General features: G+C 42.2%; 3 protein-coding genes across 4 annotated transcripts in view; 1 reads left to right on the forward strand and 2 right to left on the reverse strand.

Moving 5' to 3' along the window:
* The window catches only part of LOC135910155 (uncharacterized), an 85,798-nt gene that overhangs the window by 54,874 nt on the left and 8,456 nt on the right, over positions 1-22,468 (reverse strand). The window lies entirely within an intron of this gene.
* On the reverse strand, positions 1,380-13,253 carry LOC135910154 (uncharacterized). Of its 2 annotated transcripts, none has more exons than XM_070522231.1 (6): positions 11,403-13,253; positions 10,592-10,682; positions 8,240-8,255; positions 7,656-7,841; positions 5,680-5,841; positions 1,380-1,875 (listed from the first exon to the last, which is right to left on the reverse strand). In XM_070522231.1, the coding sequence occupies exons 1-5, from the start codon at positions 11,405-11,407 to the stop codon at positions 5,819-5,821; spliced, it is 321 nt and encodes a 106-aa protein (XP_070378332.1). In that variant the 5' UTR covers positions 11,408-13,253; the 3' UTR covers positions 1,380-1,875; positions 5,680-5,818. The 2 variants fall into 2 exon arrangements, with proteins under 2 accessions (XP_070378332.1, XP_070378331.1); XM_070522230.1 differs by having other exon boundaries at positions 1,380-1,878.
* The window catches only part of LOC135910146 (uncharacterized), a 103,817-nt gene continuing 98,058 nt past the window's right edge, over positions 16,710-22,468 (forward strand). Inside the window, exon 1 of the mRNA XM_065442180.1 lies at positions 16,710-16,794. Coding sequence (XP_065298252.1) covers positions 16,710-16,794 — 85 coding nt within the window. The remainder of the gene's footprint in view (positions 16,795-22,468) is intronic.

A 22,468-nucleotide genomic window follows, 5' to 3' on the forward strand; every position in this document is an offset into this window, starting at 1 on the left:
CCTTCAGTATTTAGCTATGAGAGGCATTGCATTTTACGTGGAAGAAAAATTTGGTAATTGGCGTCAACATGTTATCTGATTTTAGAAAGACACTGCCCAGCGAAGCTCTCATCATGATTCCTATTACTCTGGTGTGTTGTTCTATTCAAATATGGCCATTCATTAATGCGTAAAAAATAGTTAGGCGCGCATTTCTTATGAAAAATTTTGCTGCTACTTTCATCCCCCTCTGAAACAGGCCTCCAAAAAACGAATTGCTCATGGCTGCTAACACGACGGCGCGTCATGTAGAGTATTTACATAGTTAATTCACAAACACCATAGTAGCAATCACCTGAGAGAAAAGTTTCGTTGTTAAGATCGAGAGCCACTCAATTGAAAGTGATGAAATATTTCATAGTGGCCCTCAGTAGCCTTTATCGACAATATGGCACACCCCTGATTACGTAACGGTAGCAATCGACTGTCCGTATGGCGAGGCACGCTATATTCGCGAAACCCATCAGTTCACTACAACTTCGAATTAAAACCATAAAGCATGTTTTTTTTACAGCGCCAACTGGAATGGCTAAAGTATTCTCGAGCTACTACACTGCAGCTTAGATTTCCTGTATACAAAAGGAAAATTCAAGCACCGTCTGTCTCACCATGTCTCGATCCATCGTTTTTCAATTATACAAACGGATAACTATTCGCTTCGTCGGTACATAAAAGAGAACCTTGTAGGCAAATTAAGTTTGCTCCAATCCAATCGCAAACATTCATAAAGAAAGCACCACAAGCCTTGCATATACTTTCACTTGATTTCTGACCCTCCACCGGGGGAATTTCGATATCTTCAATATGTCCCATACTACTAATCATTGACGCTTCGAGTTCTTTCTGGCTGCAGCGATGCGGTCCAGCAGGCATACTTCACTAAAAAAATTGGGCCAAGCAGCCTGTGTCAGTTCGCCAAACAGATTCGTCATGTATATTCCTCAAGCAGCAAGCACCAGTAAATTTCTCAAGTGAGTTTGATTTGATTTAATAATTTCCATTTACACACACACATGTACAGAGGAGTGGTAAGTGGAGGTGGATGAGGGAAAAAAGTCGCACAGACGCGGCTTGAGGTAACCTCACCCACTTATGTACAATATGGCTGCATGCACTGTAAAAAAAATTTGCCTTACTTTACAGAAAATTTGCTGGTAATTTGTGACCGAACACTCTTCCGTAAATTAAGAACGGTCATTTCCGTAGAACGGACAACTGTAAAAAAGGAGACCGTAATACAAGATACGAGTGCTTCTGTATCTAGAAAACGGAAGATTCTGTATTCTGAATCTGTACTATAACCGTTAAAGTACAGGTGCTTCCCGTATTTCATCTTGCAGAGCATATCCATTCGAAGAATGTGCCATCGGGCACAAAATTGCCCAGGACGTGCGAGAGTCGACCGAATTTCATTGGTGTGCTATTTGCTGGGATCAGCCGTGCCACCATCTGCGTTCAGCATGTGCATACGTGACCCACTGTTTTCAGCGGTCTTGAGCAGAAATGCAATTTGGTCAACGCTCGCACTTCCAGGGTACTTTTGTCCACGATAGTACATCTCCTTTAATGCAAATGTCATGAAGGCAGCTCATAGTCAAAGCAGCAGGTCACCATTGAGAAAATTGTCTTGCCAACACACTGACATGGCTGCAGAGATAAAACACTTTGCACTTTGTGATATGAATGCACTGCATAGCATATACACAAAAAGGTGCAACATTTCAGTCCTCAAGTTCTTAGATCACAGAAGCAACTTTATTTTCTTCAATCACTCGTCTTGCACTTCTTCCTGGTGAAAGTTGTTCTTGACTCCAAACACTTGCAAGGATAAACTTGCTGCTGTTAGGAGAAACAAATAGTCTTCGTGAATATCCATCCTAAAGAAAGCGGCAAAAGAGTTTAATCACAGAACACGAGAAAGCAGTAACTTCTGTGTTAGAAAAACATGTAAGTATAGATCAACATTGCTGGCACAAGGGATGTTGCTGTAGCCAACATTTCGACATAGGTGCTTGTCATTAGGGTAGCAAATGTTTTCCTTGGCTGTGTTGTGGGATTGTGCATATCTCACTGGCCCCTAGCCTCATTGGGGGAGAAGTAACTGGTGCATATAATAGGTCAAGAGAAGCCAAAGTGTTAAAATAAAGGAAGGAAGGGTGTGCTTAGCAGTGGTGATCGTGATGGAGCGGGTATGAGCAATGCTGTCAGTACTTGCCAAGAGTAGGGGTGACCAAAACAGAAAACGATGTACACATGTATGCAGTCATTAATCCAGTAGAACCAATCTTCCCAGAAGACAAAATAGGTATCAAGATAAACAGTTTGCACTTTTGAAAAAGGAAAACGAAGAATTAAGGAAAATAAATTTTGTATCAAGATGCATCTGGTTAAGATCACTGCAAATGGTAAATGAAGGCACATTATGAATATATATTTTGTTGCAAGCCGATGAAGAAAGTATATATTAACCAAATATTAAAAAATAGGGACATTAAAATTAAACTGGATATGACCATAAAACAGTAAAGAACAGCCTGTGGAAAAAAATGGGATGGATAATATAACCAGGTGCAAGATTGCAAAACGTCGAGTGCTGTTTATATTCATGCTGCTGTTGACGGCTTCAAGTTTCTGTCTTCCTGTGGAACCTTTGTCTTACTTGAACAAGGAAATGGGTCATTTTTTAAACAAGCCAGTTCAAATGCAGTTCAAAGCTTCAGCGGTGTTATAATGAAAGAAAATATTATGGTCAGTTCTCCTGCTCATCTTGAAACTTATTGTGCGCAACAAACAGGGACGAAGAATAGAAGAAACACAATGTTAAGCGCTCGTCCTTGTGTTTCTTCTATTCTTCGTCCCTGTTTGTTGCGCACAATAAGTTTCAAGATGAATTTGTTCCAACTAGGCCGACTCGCAGTCTTGCTTCAGTTCTCCTGGGTGTGCTTTCATTCACCAGTTATTTCCACCGGTGTAAGTTCAAAATTTAATGGTCTAAATGGACCTTAGCTCCTGGCAAACCATTAGCTTGTCTTTTTTTCAACACAGATGCCTGCACATTATATGTGTTGGCAGGAGTGCTAGCGAACTACATTATACTTGTTGCCACAACCAAAGTGAAACTAGGTAACAGTGATTGAAAAAAAAACCAGCATTCCACAATACTGATTCAAGTCGTCTGGAAAAGTTGCTTAAGTTAACGTACACCCCCTACTCCACCAGACAATTATTCACCACACTGACCCTCATGGTGTCAACCATGCTATTACAACACTAGGCATCAAGTGAGGAGAATTAGGGGATAAGAGGGCACAATGCTTTTTGTTAGAACATCAAATGTGCTTTACATAAATGCTACATTCCAACTAACAAAGGAGCAACCGGTTTGTGAGATAGTGACCAATGCATACAAAAGCTAATGACATTCTGTGCAGCAGAATGTTGACGATGAGGTGTTATGCGCACAAGTGTACTCTTTCACACAAAATGACATCCTGCACTCAAACCTTGTGCCAATATTAGAGTTTGAAAAACACCGTAGTGGAAAGCAAAGAGTGCTAAATTTGTTGAAAATTACTAAAAATTATCGATTATTCATTATCGTTACTGTTCGTTAAAGATTCACAGATTGTTCCCTATGGGTGCTGTAAACAGGCACCCTGCTTTTACAGTGGTAGCAACAATGATCTGTGGCACAGACGAGAATAAATGCTCATTAAGTTTATGCAAGAGTATATCCTACAAATTACACCCCATTTCACATTCCAATATGGTAGAAGAGGAAGACGAAAAAAACTACTTTCTGGTGGAGGATGCATACCCCAGAATAGAAGAAACAAGTGTACTCTAACCATTGCTGCTGCCTATGCCTGTGCACTAGCAGTTACATATAATATGGCAGTTACAATTGTTTTTCCACAAGCACTGCAAGCTGCGGCCAGTTTACCAGTACACAGCTGTAATAAATTTAGGGCAAGCTAAAGCTCTCTAATGGATTTATCTCATATGACATAATTGGAATGCAATATTCTGCAAATAAGTGAAGCGCGATGTGCCATCCCATACAATGAAACACCTTTGAAGAATCTGAATCACCACCTGCACTCTTAGGCAAAGTTACACCCTTTGGAGTGCCGCTTCTGCCACACAACAATAATCGTTATTTGCCTCGATGCGTTTCCTTTCTTGAAGACGCCACGCCCGCTACTTTGTTGTCGGGAATGCTATCATGCTGATAACGCGCATGCCGTTCGTTACTGGAAAGCACAGGGCTCGCAGCGTTAAAGAAAGAAAATGCATAAAGGCAGATGACAATTATCGTTGTGTGGAAGAAGGGGCACTTCAAAGGGTGTAACTCTGCCTAAGAGTGTGAGCCGTGACGAGGGAAAAGAGTGTGTTCTGTGTAAAGTAGTGCACCTGTATAACCTAAAGCTTTGGAGAATGCATTTAGTATGAGCTGGGAAGGTTCCTAATTTTATATGCACACAGTGAAAACCTCCATGCAGTTTTGCAAAATGCAAACCCCCAACCTTTTTGTTGTTCAAACGTAATGACACGTAGGGCCATAACATGTACATTATGGGTTTCGTTCCCAAACAATCAAAGTGAATAGCACCACCCTAAGTGTTATGTGCCTTCTTGTTAGTGTCGAATGCTGCGATCGGCAGAGAAACGGATTTCTGGAGCAATATAAAGTATTAGGTACTGTGATATCAGTTCTTTCACTGCTGTTTTAGCATTATCGGGTCCTAAAGTAAAGAAACGAGAAATAAATACATGCATATTTTACGCTACAACCCTCATAAGTATTTAGTAGTCTGGATTATAAAGGATTCCAGATTTACAATGCAGGACAGATTTTATTCCACTGAAAGAATGGCATCATGCCAATGATTCTGCATTTGGTGCTATATTTATTTGCATTTAGTTCAGTTGGAATGTGTGTGTGTATCGCCAGCGATATCGCTTGACATTTTTTATATTGGCTGTTTTCTAAATTTAGGCAAATTCGTATTCGCAAATAACCTTGTATGACACCAAGAACTTGCTTAGCAGGAGTATTTCTAACATTTGCAAGATATGAGGCCCTTGAAAGCGGCCTGGGGTACACGCCGCCCCCTAATCTCATCAGCAAGTTTCTGGAACTCATCTACGAGGTTTCTTATGATCAATGTAAAGTTGCTTGAATGGGGGAAATAGGGAATTTATAACAGGTGAATTATGCAGCATAAGAATGATGTCAGCAAGAAGCAAGCATCAAGAACTATAAAATGAAGACTATAAAATGCAAGAATTATTTGGGATGATTTAAAATTCTGGCATTGGAACGAAATGTCTTTCAATCTGTATATAAACTCTGATTATTCACTCTACTACCACTGCCTTCATTAGAAACATTCATAATCATTATCCTATCTATGCCACATCATCCTAGCTAATATTCAAGCCTTCATAAGCTACTTTTTTTACTGCTAATTCTCTGTGGGAAAGAGGTGTCCGTATGAAGACCATATCATATACTTATTACCCGTTTTTTTGATAAATGATAAGGGAAAAACTTCACACCAGAAATGCATTGAGCTTGAGCAAGTTCTGCGTTTGATGCTGTTGATTCTTTTTTTCCCTTTGCCATCATTGACCCACCTGGTTAGCTAAGTAGACAGAAAAGCTGCAGGAGAAAGGTGGGGGTGCCATACCAGACTTGTGCCCCAGGGGACCTTTTCACGGTCACTGGAGGAACTGCCTGTAGCCTCGGCATCTTCCTTGAGGGCCACGGCCATGTCTAAGAAACCTTGTCTCCACAGGCTGCACAAAGAAAGATAATTTGCTGAGCTAAGTCTTTTTCTTAAAAGAACCCATTTAAGTTGTATTCGTGGCTTTGCACCACAAAACTGACACATGACTCGCCACTCAAGACACTTTATGTGTATTCGCAGGCTTATTCCTTGGAAAAACACTTTTATGTAGCACACAATGAGTAACAGTAACAAAAAAGTGTATCAGGAGGCTTTCATATTGCTCTACAACTTTTCATTGACACATTTCATTTAGTTATTTGAGATATTTAATAAATAATTAAGAATTATGTAATTAGGCAGAATGCACAATATAATCAGAGTATCTCCAGGCGATGGCAAACATTACCTTCATTTTGTCTAGTTACATCGCATTTACATATTTCTGAATCTTGGTGCACGATAGTTAAGACACCCTGTAGATCAAAAAACAATATTAAAATTTTCATAATCATCTCTTGCGTGTTATTGGTGGCTATGGCTGCTTCAAGTTATTCTTTCAGTGTGGTACAAGCAGTTTTGAAGTGAAATTGTTTTGCATCGAGGGCATGTAATCTAGGCAATCAAGCAAAAGGTCAAGTTGTGTTCACTATTCAGATGTTTAACTAAGAAGCCTCAGGAAAAGGAAACAAGACACAACACCTAATAAACAATGCAAAATTCGAAAATTTAAACTGAACAAGAAACCAGTTTTTGAAAACACAGAAAAAAAGCCAGCAGCTTACATTGAATACACCCTTGCTATGTACTCCAAGTGAAGTTGTTACCGCAATGCTTGGGCACCATATGAACATAACAATCAACAACTTTGAGCAGAATATTAACACCACTAAATGAACTGGCCTTTGAAGATTCTTGATCTGAAATCCTCAACGACTTGTTCTGGCGTTTAATCTGTCAAGCTCAATCTGTATTCTCAAAAGCTGGCTCTCGGCCATAATTTCTCTAAACGCAACATCAGCTTAAATCTCAAGATAGGGTTGACCTGTAAATAAACTGGATAATGCATGGCAAACATCATGAACTCTCTTGCATGTTAACCAGAGGGTTCACTCATGCAGCCATGAAATTGTGATGCAGACACGATATATTGAAGCTGGTTTTGTGAAGTGTTTCATGCTTCCAAGGCTTCTTCAGTTGTGAAAGCTGTCTCCGTTAGCTAAATAAGCGATGAGAATAAAAAAAGAACTTCAACATGCTCACAATACGTTGGCCATTTGCAAGTAAACAGTAGCCTTTTTGGGAACCCAGGTTGCCTGGTGCAAATCTACTATGCCACAGTACTTGCGTTACCCAGTACCAGCCACTTTAAAATGCAATGTGTTCAGAACCCTTTCCTTCTGTTTGTCTGCTTTGGAAACAGTTTAACATGTGTTCAGTAGGCGTCGAGAAAGGGGACAGAAAACACTGTGCACCACTGATTTCTAACATGTTTCGCTGGGTGCAGCACACCGCACCGGATGCAGGTGAAGCCAGTGGAAATGCGATGTCATGCAGTCGCTTGTCCTGGAAGCAGGGCATATGGTGGACTAACTAGTGCGTGCGATCAGATAATATTGCTGCCGAAAAACTTTTCTTTGTGGTTTTTCACATTTTAGGAGGTCTCTACATGTCTGGTAAGCACTTTTATGACAATCTGAACCCGTATACGATAGTGTTCTTTTACATCAAGTTTTTTCTGATTTACCAGTGTTTCCATTGCACGCCACTTATGTTAGCGACACTGTAGACACTACAATGGAAAAATTCTGGACACCTCGAAACACTGCTTGGGTAGTTTATGGCACATCAGGCAGGCATGTTAGGGGAAGAAATGCTACACACCCGTGCAACAAAGTGCTGCCGCAAAGTTGTCAAGCACCAACTTCCGGGACAAGGCCGGCTTCAGTCGAGGGCGCTCGATGTGCTGTTCATCCCCTGTAGTAGAGATCAGTGGCGTGGACCCTTTTATACTGGCTGTCTTTTCTGGTCGGAACCTTGGCAACAGCTTCCACCATACTTTTTTTGCACCTGCAACATGTGCAGAGAAAGTCACATCACTGTGCGTTGATTGTATGGCTTTATTGTGCTACACATTCTATCAAATCATTAAAAAATACAGTTCACACATTTTTACTTCTGTATATAGACAGTCTAGTTGCTATACACGCGAAACATTATCATTCCTCTGACAGAATACAACAATAGAAGCGTACACTGTAAAGCTACACTAAAATTTAAATTGATGTGACACCATATGAGCATACAGTATGCTTACTGTATGCTTTAGCCCTGTGTCAAGTAAAAGTTAATTGTCAATCATTTATGGTGTATTCCTACTTATTCTGGGTCATCAAACTGTACAATCAATGTTCCAAGTTTACACAATGTTGGCTTTTGATTGCCTATGTGATCCGTTTCCTACTTACGCATGCAGTAATCCCACTGTATTAAGGAAAAAGAGAATAGGGAATGCCGTGATAATCTTCTACATTTGATGAGGGCAGGAGCAATGACCAATAGCATGTGGTTGAAGCTACATATATACTCAGTTTTCACACAGCTTAATTATTCAGCAAGTAATAAAGAGCTATCCTGTGTACCTCTGCATGACCAATAAAATCTGACTACTTGACACTGCACTAAGGCTGCCGCTTGGTACTGTTCGGCAGTTCAGCTTTGGTTTTCTGATATACAGATCTGTTTAGGTACCAGTAGTTTACTTGCGATAAAATGGAGCTCGGAGCACTGGTCATTTGCACATAAATAATGCGACAGCAAATACAACACAAGGATAGGAATATGGGTCTCTTGGAAAAAGTACATACACATTATGATTATAATGTGATGTCATGCCACAATGAAACAGAAAGCAACGCATAGAAGTGGACGGCGCTTCTATGCCACCAAGGTTATTGGACAGACAGTACTTCAGAAGTGCCCGCAACACAATGTGTTGGCGGGCTAGTTGGTGTGAATCCATAAATACTTTGTTAAGTGCAAAACAATGGACACAAGAAAGACGACCAGCACAAGGCGCTACACTCAACAGACATCACTTTATTGCGTCGCTCCTTTATAAATAGTAGAATCTAGAAGAACATCCGCAGTTAGCACCATGTGCAGAGACCACCAACAACCAATCACAAGAGCGTACTCATGCGACGGGATCCAAAAAACCATATTGAGCACTGCACAAGGTTAAAGAAGGCACACTAATGCACTGTGACCCCAATGACTGTATGAAGAAAGCTTCCGATAACTCTCAGGCGGTGGTATCACAGCACTTTTTCAAAATCGTAGTATCACGAAACATGGCTTTGCACTTCCATATTTTACAATGTTGAGCCAAATGGGAACCTGTGCCTGTTGGTATGGATCGCTTAGGTTCGCAATGTTTCGTGATGCTACGATTTTGAAAAAAGGGCCGTGATACCACCGCCAGAGAGTTATCAGAAGTTTTCTTCATACAGTCACTGGGGTCACAGTGCATTAGTGTGCTTTCTTTAACCTTGTAAAGTGCTCAATATGTTTCTTTTTTGGATTCTGTCGCATGAGTGTGCTTTTTTGATCAGATGTTGGTGGTTCCTGCACTTGGTGTTCACAGCAAGTGTTCTTCTAGATTCTGCTGTCTACAAAGGAGGGACGCAATATAGTGATGTCAGTTGAGAGTAGCGCCTTGTTCTGTCGTCTTTCTTGTGTCCGTTATTTTGTGCTAAAAAGCAATGATGTATTCCTTGTGTGTGTTTGAAGACAGCTCCACACGCAGTAGCGTATCCAGTATTGCTGCCCAGTGGTTTAGCTCGCCGCAGTTTGAAGTGCCACAAAACATAAGGAGAGAAACCTGCATTTATAGTCTTGTTGCAAACAAGAATATAACGTGAAGTGCATTCTGAGGCCAGAAACTATAAAAAAAAATTTCACGATGCACCGCTGTGCAAGGTTTTATAGCAAAGTCAAATACATTTAGTGTAAATATGACACTATGATGGTGCACAATGGTGGTAATCTGTAATAATATAAAAGGTGCCTTAATGTTACAACAAAAGCTGACATTACTTAATAATAGCCCTGTAAAATTTAGCATGCAGGGGCACCGCTTGGTTAAACAATAGTGATGTATTGTCTATGTACACAAGTATTACCCACGCATTTCTGCCATTGTCTAAATGGCATAAATGAATGGGTAATACTTGTATACATAGATATTACATCTCTATTGTTTAACCAAATGGGTAAACTATGTCTGCCTGACACAAGACTAGAATTAAACCATAAATTATATATAGTCACCCTAACAGTAACACCTCACTTGAACTTCACAGTAAGTAGACGCCTGTTGATGCCAGCCTCCCCCAATGCTAAACTGTGCTGCATGCTCTACAGAGAAATTATAGTGGTATCACTCAACTCTGAAGCCATTCAGGACTGCAGCACTGTAGAAGACATCTGCAAATGTCCCACTTCATGTATAACAGCCTGAATTGCTTGCACATCTTACCAAGTGCAAATTAAAATTTCTTTTTGTTTAGCATTTTTGCCTGCTAGACCACAATCCAATGTCATCAATATATTAACATATTACCTCAAAGAACCTAATTTGGCTTGTAGATTAACACCTTTGCATACTGCCACAGCTGCACTCTGTCATATGCGTTGCAATCATAAAGGAGTGCTGGTCCACCAGCACTCCAATGTCACTAACAGTGATCACCTACACAGCTAAGTAAACGGTCCTGATTCAGGTGGCAAATAGCTATGAGAAAAAAAAATCCACTCACCTTGAGAGCTATAATACTGCAATAACTTGAGAGAGATGGACCCATTGCAGGCAGCAGACCTCTTCTCAGCTCCAGCACAACAGCAACTTGCCTTTCAGTAAAAGAAAAGGATTGATTAGTAATGATAAGTTACCTTGTTTTTGCTTAGTATCAATACAATCTGACTTTCATGCATATCCACTCTTCGCTTTAGTAATACAACTGAATTATTCGTCAAATAAAAGAGTCTATGGTGATACCATTCGCTTCTCTTGTATGTCCAAATGTTTTCGCACTGATACCCCGTTTACTGCTTGCTTAGTGGCACGAATGCCTTGACTGCCCAGACATCATTCGAAGGAACACGTCTTGCTGCACCGCAAACGGTGCAGCAAGACGTTTTTTTCCGGTCACAATTAAAACGTGCACCCAAGCAAGAAAGTAACGATCACAGGTAGTGAGCGACTGCTATTGCCTCGAACGTTTATTTCCGTATTTTAACAAAAGTTCTTGTATCGGATACAGTATGCTCTCAAGCCAATGCAAGCGTCAATACAAGAGCTCAACTGAACGCAGTTTTATTCTACGCTTTTAACGCGAGTGAACAAAAGGTTAGAAGTACCTCACGGAAATTGCGATCGAGCCAATCGCGCTACGACTGGAATCGATCTGAAGAGATAGGTTTTATCCTTTCCCCATTCATGCGTGATTTTTGCCCTAAGACGTTGCATAGTGGTCTTTTGAAACAATATTTCTGTTCGCGACACCGGCTTACCACACATCATTTTAACACCTACGTTATGCAAAACAAATAAGATTAAAATGGGCTTACCTCATGAGCAAGTTACCAGCGCGCGTAGACTGTTGAACACCCGTTGAGAGCAAGCAGGCTATCCGTGTCCAAGCGCATACGTGCACCCAAACACAGGACAACTTCTTCGATGCCGCAGCGAGCAGAGTTTTGTACACGAAGTGAAAGACATCCAGCGCAAATATCTCCGAGCGATGACGGCAAATAACGAGCGCACAAGCGGACACAACACAGCAACAAATTCGGAACTTTGCCAATTTGAACGTGCCGAGACCCAAGCAGCGTAACCATCCATCGTTTCTGTTCTTCGCTCCCGATGAGTCAATCTCTCTTCCTTGGGGTCTTGCTCCACCCTTGAGTACAAATCAAGAGATATTTACGGCGAATTAACAACATTTACAACACGACTCGAAAAATGCCGGCTGACTAGACATGTGCATCTCCGTCTGCCACTCCAACGGACGCGCAGCGCGCCCTGCCCCCTGGTGCCGCACTCTGAGCGCGGAGAACCGAAGAGAATCGGTTTCGTTTTCGCATTTGTGCTCTAGTTACTGGAACTGCAATATAATTGCTTGACAATTAATTGAATTCTAAAAGAGGAGAATGCTTTCTCTCCCACAAGTTAGTGCGTTTTATACAAAGGGAGAGAGAATTCAAAAGGAAGAAAGGCAGGGAGGTCAACCAAAGCATTCGCTACTGGCGATAGCAAACCCCTGTGCTACAATGAAGTGCAAAGCAGTGCACTGCGATGCGTCCATAAGCTCGAGTACAGTGATAATTTGGGCGGGTTGGTGCATGTAATGAACGGTTAAATAATGAGTTGTGTCATAACATTACCCATGCATAAAGCACGTGGAACTAGTGGTGTTGCATTCTATAGGTCAAAAAGAAATAAAGCTTGAATCGTTACATCTCGACACTGGGCATTCTTTCTTTCCGAAATATTTTTTTCTTCTTTTTGACAGTATACACAGTACTAGCACGGTAATAGGTCCTTCATCTTCAGTCACCTTCCAGTAGTTTACATACATGTCGGTGCATGTTCGCGTTCTTGATTCTACCGTACAAGAACGAGCGCGCTTACCGGTCTTGTTTCAAGATGAAGCACCAAATGTTTGCGATTACATCTTACCGCAAGAATTAACACATGAACAGTGAAGATTATGCGTAATCGATTTGTCTCAATGAATGGGCAGTTATTGTCAGAGACGAGATATTTTGTAAATATCATGGGAATGAGTTCAACCAACTACATTGCAGTTCAGCAGTGCTCTTTGACACTTGGGTTAATTGCTTGCCGCATTCGAAAATTTCCTCCGACCGTTGTACTTGGATCTATAGGCCGCCAGTCCCCTTCGAGACCATTTATTGTCAAATGTAAACGCAGTTACGGTCATTATACCACTCCCTGCGTTTCGGTACTGATTTAGAGTGCGCACAATTTTTGGCGTATAGAGCACCAATGTCATTCCCAGTGTACCAGCACCTGAGTGCCGCAAGCTTGTTTACGTATGCACGTATGTCCCCGGCTCTTCATTCACTTAAACATATATGCTGCGTTATTAACTACAAAGCGCTTAATTTGAGAACATTGCGAGAACACGCATATATTTGCGCATATGATCAGCGTTACTAAGCCCATATGCATATGCTATGCCCGAAAGAAAAATACAGGTGTACAGAAAAGACGACGAGCAACAAACCGAAAAACGAGTTGTGGCCGCGCTATTGATGATCGTGAACGACCACGGATGTTCCATTGATGAAAAGAGTGAGATCGCGCCTTCAATGTTGGACCATCGCTTTGAATCGAGACGTTGAAATAATTAATTTTGGCCGCCCGATCCACAAAGACGCTCGCCTGGTGTTGATGAACACACACACACACACACACATATATATATATATATATATATATATATATATATATATATATATATATATATATATATATATATAGTCAAATAATGAGAAGCCAACAAACACTGACACCAAGTACAACATAGGGGAAATTGCATGTGCTTAATAAATGAAATAAAGTAATGATAAATTAATGGAAATTAAAGTGGATGGTAGAGCATTGGTAGAGCATTGGTAGAGCATTGGTAGAGGTAGAGGTAGAGGTAGAGGTAGGTAGAGGTAGAGGTAGAGGTAGAGGTAGAGGTAGGTAGAGGTAGAGGTAGAGGTAGAGCAGGTAGAGCATTGGTAGAGCATCGCACGCGACATGCGAAGGTTGTGGGTTCGGTTCCCACCTGCGGCAAGTTGTTTTTTCATCCACTTTAATTTCCATTAATTTATCATTACTTTATTTCATTTATTAAGCACATGCAATTTCCCCTATGTTGTACTTGGTGTCAGTGTTTGTTGGCTTCTCATTATTTGACTAATAAATATCGGGCCCCTCGGTTAACCCCCTTTCTTCTCGTCTATATATATATATATATATATATATATATATATATATATATATATATATATATATGCACATACAGCGCCGATGTCATTGTCAGCGCACCATGCAGAAGCTGAGCGGTGCAAGTTTGTTTTCATTGGAGATTGGAACGTGTATCCACCACACTTCGTCCACTTACACATATATGTTGTATTATAATCTGCACAGCGTTTACACCGAATAATATATATATATATATATATGGAGAGAGAGAGAGTGCGCGTCAATGTATATCTATACGATCTGTTATTGAAGCTTTCGGTAGAAGGCTGAGTCTGCACGTGTCTTCATAATGTGTACAGTTCGCCTGTTCAATAAATTGTTCTTGGATGGAACTCTGCGAGTACAAGTGCATGCTCATTTAGACAGCATGCGGGTATAGTTTTCGTCGCGAAAATACGGATGTTCGCATAATAATAATACGGAATTCCGTCTGTTTCGCGCAAAACAGGGCAGTTACCGTAATAATACGTGCAAAATGTCCGTTAAGCTGAAAACGGAGAGCACTTTCCGTATTTTAACGGCAGTTTTTGCAGTTTTTTGTGACAATGACCGATTTTCCGTTTTTTTACTTGCAGTACTCCGTATAATGACGGAAATCCCCCGTATAATTACGGAAATTTTTTACAGTGTGGGGTAACACATCAAGCGCCATATAAATTACATTTATATAGTGGCCATAAAACATTGCAGTTATACAACATATGAAAGAACAGTGAAATATTTCCACAATAACAATGCAAAACACACTGTGGCATTGAAATAAATAAATGATATACACTAGGTAACATAGACAAAAAAAGAGGAACATAACATACATTATTAATCATTAACAAACGCGCTCTAAAGAGGTGAGTTGAACGTGTAGCACGGAAAAGGGAATATATATTGGTACATTCCTATTTGTACTCTAAATAGCTGTAAGCCTTCATTAACTTTACTTCAAGTTTCCGCCGCTTAAAAAAAATGAACACGTGAAGAACCGCCTAATGTTGACAAGCAGTTAAAGAAGCAAGTGAGGCGTGTAGAATCTAAGCTACAGTCTTAGTTAAGTCCCCGTGCTACTGCCGAGCGTTTCTGTGAGGAAATGCAAAAATTCGATATTATACCATGAACTACTCGTCGTGAGCAAACCTGTTTTAGCGGAATAAAATCAACGTAACTGCTGTAGAAGTCATATATAGCCAGCTTTGTGACATACTTGTTGCACCGCGGCAGGTATGGTATCATAACTGGATTCCTATAGGCTATGCTCTTGCGATTGTCTATCCGCGTATGAAAAACCCGCAATGGGCTGGTCTGCGTCGCTTCGGCTGGCACTGTAGCGTTGCCTTCGAGAGCTGCATTGTTGTCTAAGAAATTAGCTCTTTGAATAAATGTTCGCAAAGGAAGACGTCGTAAAAATATATTTGAGACGACCACCATAAGTATACAAGCAGAGAGAACGAGGGCGAATAAACGAAAACACCGCAGAAAGCGCCCGGACAACGCCCGAACTGTAGCAGACGACAGGCGCGAGTCCGTGCCCTGACGTCACGCGAGCGGCGCTCGCAGCGCCGCTCGTGTTCGTTCTCGGGGCTAATACTTCAACGTGCGCGCCGTAGGCTGCTATCTTCGGAGCATGCGCAGAAGGTTCGCCAAGTCGCGCGCCGTCCGCAAAAGCCGTCTGCGGAGTTGTGTTCGCGCCTTTTTCTTCGCGCACAATGCATAGTGGGTCGACGCAGTCGGCGGCGCCGGCGTGCGAATGGAGCAGCAGCCAAATTTGCGCCGGGCCCGTCGGGACGCGCTGGCAGCCGTCGGTTACGTCGGCGCTGCAGTGCGTCGGACTATAGAAGGTGTTGTTTTCGCCAACGTAACGTAGCGTGCGCGAGCACCCGTTACGCCGGACTATAAACGGCCCTTTACTTCTTGCGTCTTGGCTTGAACCTTGTCCGTGTTCTCCTTTCACAGGGTCTATAGTATGCAGAGAGAGCCGTTGTGCGGTTGCCGGAACAGCGGAAAATGTCCATCCAGAGCCTTCGAGACTTGCGCATTTAGTTAAAATCTAAAGTGCAGCCAAAGAGAAGCTGTTATATTAATAAAAAAAGCATGTGCAGAGACACTTACGACACCTTACGTGAGAATATCGAAGCATTCTACCGTCTGTGAAAGTCGGAAATTCCTGAACGCGTTCAATTTACACGTTCGTGACGTGGCGCCACCTCTTTTGCCGTTGCTGCTCCACCCCGAGCCCACTGAAGAACGCAGTGGGCCACACATAGAGTTTCTCACTATAACACCTAGAGGGTAATCTGGCGCCACCGTCTATGGGAGTTTCTCAAGGGGGCATCGTGCCGTCATGAGAATGACGGTATATGTGTCTGCGAGGCTCGTGTTGGCTGGTGTTGTAAGAGGCTTCGCCTAAAACGTGGATATGGCTACGCAAATAACGCGTTCTCAAAGTAAAATCTTCATAAAATGTTTCCATTCACGCATATTACATCTTTACTCACCCACTATGCCTGCCCAAGCGAAGGAAAGCAAGAACAGACGACCAACTGTTTCAAAGCGAGCGCGAACCTTGTCGTCTGTCCTCCAACTTAAGCGGCCCACTGATACTTTTTACGTAACATGTAGTCGTACACACAATAACAAGTTCTCATAGTTAAACAAAACATGTTTTCGCGTAATAATAAAGCTAAAACAGCTTTTCACGTGCTGTTCAAGTAGAAAATGAATCATTGCGACAGACGGAATGGTACTTGCCAAGCGCGTCTTCAAGGTGTCCTGTCTCTACGAGAACGATGCCAATCCGAATCCACAGTATACCGGCATTCCCATGCATACCACAGTGCAGCAGCGCCAGATTTCCCTCTGGTAATGCAGTGAGAAACTCCATGGGGCCACACCTTCAGTCAGCCAGAACCCTGGAGCCGCAGCACAGTCGCGGAAGCGAGCTCGTGTCGCACCCCAGAGACCCAGGTACGTTCGATTCCCACCGAGACCGAAATGTACAAAATTTTATTTTCAAATTCATTACTTTGTTTAAAGCAACCTTCCGAATAGATCTTACCGCCATCCGAGCATTCTTTCACATGTTTTAATAGCGAACCATTTCTTGGCAAACATTTGCCACTTCGACAGTATATATCTATCGTCTTCAAGCTCTCATGCTCGTTAAGTTAACTTGGTAAGTACCTAAATCGGCATAATATAACAAGGGTGTATGAGGAACATAACTGATCGGTCATGACATGAATAACCGGTCATGACATATGACATTTGCGTCATGTAAGGCATGAAACGGCTGCCTAGTCTTACTGCTGTTATGTTCGTTTCGTTAACTTGGTAGGTACGAAAATTGGTCCAGCATGACAACAGTGTACGACGCACGTAAATCATAGGTCTTCACATGAATTTCATGACGTGTGTGTCATGTAGGTCGCGAAACGGCCCCCTACGCCTTGGTGCTCTCATTTTCGTTTCGTAAACTTGGACGAACATAAATCATAGGTCATGACATGATTATCATGAAATGTGGGTCATGAAAGGGCCGCCGCTGACTTGGTGCTCTCATGGTCGTATCGTTAATTTGGTATGCACCGCAATTGGTATAGCATGACAAGAGTGTATGAGGAAGGTAAATGATAGGTCATGACATGCATGTCATGTAGGTCCTGAAAAAGCCGCACGTCTTGTTAGGTACCAAATGTGGCATAGTATGACAAGCAAAAAACATAGTGGGCCACACCTTCAGTCAGCCAGAACCATGAAGCCGCAGCACAGTCGCGGAAGCGACTGCGCTGCCATAATTATGCCGTGCCATGATTACGATGACATGTGTGTCATGCACGTCATAAAAGAGCCGGCCATGTCTTGGTATGTAGCATAATTGCCATAGTATGACAAGAGTGTATGATCAACATAAAGGATATGTAATCACATGAAATATCTCGACATGCGTGTCATGTAGGTCATTAAAACCTGCTTAAGTCTTAGTGATCTCATAGTCGAATAACACAGATTTCCGAAGGGTGTGGGATCTGCTGCAATTGTTTTACCCTTGCGCCGTCGGTCATTTTTGGTATTATTTTTTCGGTTACGCAGACGGCTACGGATTTGCGTCTGATGCGGTATATAATGTCTTCGTATTAAAAATATAAATGTTTGATTGACTCTCAACAATTTTTTTTACTTTAGTTATGCGAAAGCGTTGCACACCACAACATTATGCTTTAATGACCATCGTCATCAAACTTTTATGTCCACTGCAGGAGACGACGGCCTTTGCCAGCCATCTCTCATTAAACTTGTCTTGCACCATGTGATTTCACCTTAAGCCTACAAATTACTTAATTTTATCGCACCATTTGATTCTCTGCCCTCCTCGACTACAACTGTTGTCCTTTGGTACCCATAGTGTGAATCTAATAGGTAATCGGCTATCTGCTCTATGCATTACACGGCCTGCACAAGCGCATTTTCAAAGCGATGCTTCGTTTACGAGCTCTCGTGGATTTTGCTGGCCGTGGCTGCTGGTTGGCTGGGTTATGCTGCTGGGGTTTTTTCCGAATAGTTCATATCCCCCTCGCCCCCCATTAAAATAGAAACAATGACACCTAAGCACTTCTTACGAGTTGTGAATGCGAAAGAACTAATGCCCCATTGAATGGTCCTTCGAGTAATTAGCTCCTTGCGGGCAAACGACCGCATTCAGATGCTTGGCCAATGCCTCCTAAGTAGAACAAAGGCGGTGTACTTCAATCCGCCACGTCATGCTACCTCGCCCGACTCCCATGGTATTTATTGGTGACGCTCCCGAGTGAACCACGGTAATTTTGACGCCACCGCTTTCCTCACCCCGGGATTGGCAATGTAAATTTCGGTCCAGTGAGCATGATGTCATGAAGCAGAGGGCACAAGCCTGTTATCTAGGAGACGTTGGTTTAGCCCAGTGAGTAATGCACTCGGCTTCTGAGCATGTAGGTTCGAAATTCACTACTGGGAACGTTTATTCTTCCGAAATTATTCAGCTTTCTTTTATACATCATCTCTGGATAGCGATTATCGAGGCGAATTTTAACGCAAGCGAACACTTGCTTTGACAAGGAACGTGCGGACAACACTGGCTCTGCAGTGCCAGGGTGACGTGGCGTTGCGGCGATACCCTCTCTCCTCATGCAATTCCTATTGTATTGTATTGTATTGGGTTTTATGGCGCATAAGCAACTCAGGCTATCATGCGCCAAACACATGGTATAATTTATTTCAAAAATTGGGTATCCTCAGCAAAAGTCCTTGTCCGGACAAGGACTCCGAGGAGCCCAACAAATCAAATGGAGACCTCAGCCTTCTTCTCAGGACTGAGAAAATGGGTGAGGTGCATCATAAGATGCTTGAAAAAACTGGTAAGAATTTTAGGATTAGTAGTTCTGTGATATATTATACATAGTTTGATGCGTTCATTGTAAGACACAGTAAAATATTTCTTCCTTAGCCGTTCGAGTTGTGTGCACGAGAATAAAATGTGATTTACAGAGAGTTCATTTCCACATTTCTCACATAAGGGTTTGTCCTGTTTTGTCAGTAGAAAGTTGTGTGTTAGGTGTGCGTGTCCGATGCAGTTCCCTTTCTCTCGCTCTGTTCCCTCGAGGCGCGTTCGTGACGTGGCGTCGCAGCCGATGGGAATAGCTCCGCTGCTACAGATGCCGCCGACGGTTTCGATCAATACGCCATTTGACACTTTCGCACCAGAAAATTAAAGCAGTGAGTCAAGCGCCCGATTGCTAAGCTCAACGGTCGGCTTATGTTAGATCAGGTGCAGGAGACCGATGCCCCAACACTTAGGCCACGGTCGCACTATACTTGTGTGCTGCCAATGCGAACTAGCTCTCGTACATGATAACCGCGTGTTGAATTATGATGGTGACTTATACTATGGGCACGTACCCATAATGCAGGATGGGATAAGAAGCGAGTGGTACATCTACAGATACATAAGAATAAGTACAAGCCAAAATACGAGAGCCGAATTGCGTAGCACGGGTTAGAGCGAACACATGCGCGCATGCCAATATCCATTACGCCAACCATTTCCTCAACCGGCTCTTGGAAATCTTATTTTCACTTTGACCTCTGGAAGAGTGCGTTGCGTCGGTGACTTCATTTTGGCCTTACTGTCGACTAGAACACCAGCTAACCCCGTTCGCTCTGTGATCCACATCGCTCTCTTCCCGTCTTTTTTTTTTTAACAATAAGTCTCACACTTGCTCCATGGCTATTTGAACGGTGCCTATTTCTTGTTCTCAAACTTCCTTAACCTCAAAGTTTCTGCCGCATATGCTGGTACTGGTCTAATGCAACGCGTGTGCTTTTCTCCTTGCAAGAAGATCGCTATTAGGCCAGCGATTATTTAGTAATGCCTGCGGTATGCAGTTAACCTAATTTGATTGCTCTGTGAACTTCCTTCTCATAATAAGTGGCGAGTAATTAACTTCTAAACATATTCCTGCACAGACTTTAGCGGCTGACTTCCAATCACGAATTCTTGCTCTTCTTGCAAGGCTGTTGAATACTACAGCTGTTTGCTGCATAATAGTATTTAACCCAGGTCTTAGTCTTCCTCGGCTATGAATTGTTTATTGCAAGTCATCAGTAGCGTTGCCGAATAAGAGAATACCATCTGCAAAGCGCAGGTTGCCAGGATGTTCACTGTTAATTCTCACTCCTAATCTTTCCCAATCTGACGTCTTGTATACTTATTTCATGCACGCAGGTAATGGAATTGGGAAGGTTGAATGTCCTTGCCTGACCATTTTCTCCATCGCTAATTTCACGCTTGTGGAGAATTAGTCTACCTGTAAAGTCTTTACACGTATTTAATAAGATTTTCACGTATGATTTGGCTACATCTTCAACACTCAATACCCCGATGATTGCTGGTATTTGTACTGGATCAAGTGCTTTTTCGTAATCTATGAAAGCCATATAGCGCCGACTGTGGATTGGTTTGGACTACAGTAATCTTGAATGCCAACGGTGAAATAACATGTCGCTATTGAATTGTCGGTTTCGTAGATGACTCTAATGCTCATGTTGTTGAAGTAAATCTTACCTAGAAGAAAGTGAGGGTTAGAATCATGCAAATACGTATAATTGTAGCTATCAGCTCTAATGCATTAGTGGTAGTAACGACACAGTACTATTGCTTTCTGCTAGGGCCCGTTCTTTCATGGCACGTGCTGGAACAATCTAGACTAGACAGAAGTGATTATTCGTAACGTTGATGACGTCTGCCATTACAGCACGCGTAAAAAGGAACCTGCAGAATAGGTGGTCTCCATGCACCAGCCCCAACGATGGCTCTAAGTGAAAAGTTCTAAACTCTAAGGCACCTCTTTCGTGCACTGCACAAGCAAATGAAGCGATTTGCAGGAGTCGGGAACACTTATGGTGGTCATGTTTCGGACTCCACTAATTCGCTCTATTGATATATATATATATATATATATATATATATATATATATATATATATATATATGTGTGTGTGTGTGTGTGTGTGTGTGTGTGTGTGTGTGTGTGTGCGTGTGTGTGTTTAGCACTCGCAGCGGTACACGTATATATGTCTTATGGAGCGTAAAGTTCTGCGTTCGTCATTATGTAACACTAATTAATACTTCATCAAATTCATGCAATATGTCCTTGAGCATTTTTTTAGTCGAATAGGCTTTTAGTGTAGACCCTACCTAATTATGAGCGGGCAGCTCCACTTAAACACAAAGTAGACACCGGTGCACTTGTGATGATAATTCAACATAAATCAACGCTTATTGATTTTAGAATTGGCGCCTAATTCCACTTATTATCTTAGTAACAATTTGTACTCACTCCACGCTTACTAGCTGTCGTTAGTAGCATCTGACTTTCCTTTGTGTTTTATTTTTTTACGAACGGCGCGTACACGGAAACAACACGTGAACACACGCACAAATAAAGAATAAATGTTGTTTGGAAGATATATGCAATCACAACTCGGCTAAACTGACATCGTGGTGAAGCAGCACGGTAGTAATTACAGCAACTTGTTCTTTTTTTAAAGCTATGCCACCACTTTGGTGCAGGCGACAATGGAATTAAAGAAAGAAAGGGTACCCACAGGAAAAAGTAAACGAAAAGCAAGGTATCACTTACTCGGACGTGCCTTGAAAGAGAGCGAAAATGATTTTATCTCACTTGGCGCCGCATATGTTTGCGACAAAAAGCAAGAAAAAAAAACACCAAAATGGCCGTGTGCCGTGCATCGGGTGCGTGCACGGTAAAAATGCCTATACGGTCAAAATAGATGCGACGCCCCTCACCCCCCCCCCCCCCCCCCCCGCAACGGGCCTCATAATCAGGTAGCGGTTTGGCTCGTATTACCCATTTCTTTGTTTAGCATGTCCGTAGTATCGACTTTACGAATAATTGTTAAAAAATATCCTTGTTTCACATAGTTGCCCTGGGTATATATATATTTATTTTTTCATGACGCTAGGATGGTTCGCGACCTTTTGACAATTTTGTTGATTCCGGGAAAGTGCGTGAAGTGTATTGCTCAGCTCAATCAAGTCTACGAAACTTTAAAGAAGAGAGGGACGGGGAGGGACGAGTAACGAC

This window comes from Dermacentor albipictus, chromosome 7, assembly GCF_038994185.2.
Source record: "Dermacentor albipictus isolate Rhodes 1998 colony chromosome 7, USDA_Dalb.pri_finalv2, whole genome shotgun sequence".
In the NCBI taxonomy this organism is placed as follows: Eukaryota; Metazoa; Arthropoda; class Arachnida; order Ixodida; family Ixodidae; genus Dermacentor; species Dermacentor albipictus.

Bases quoted from the DNA above. Each gene is read 5' to 3' on its own strand.
- LOC135910154 (XM_070522231.1), bottom strand. The intron at 5,842-7,655 runs GTGTGTAGCATT...TTCTTTGTGCAG, and splicing joins GGCAGCACTTTGTTGCACGG to CCTGTGGAGACAAGGTTTCT.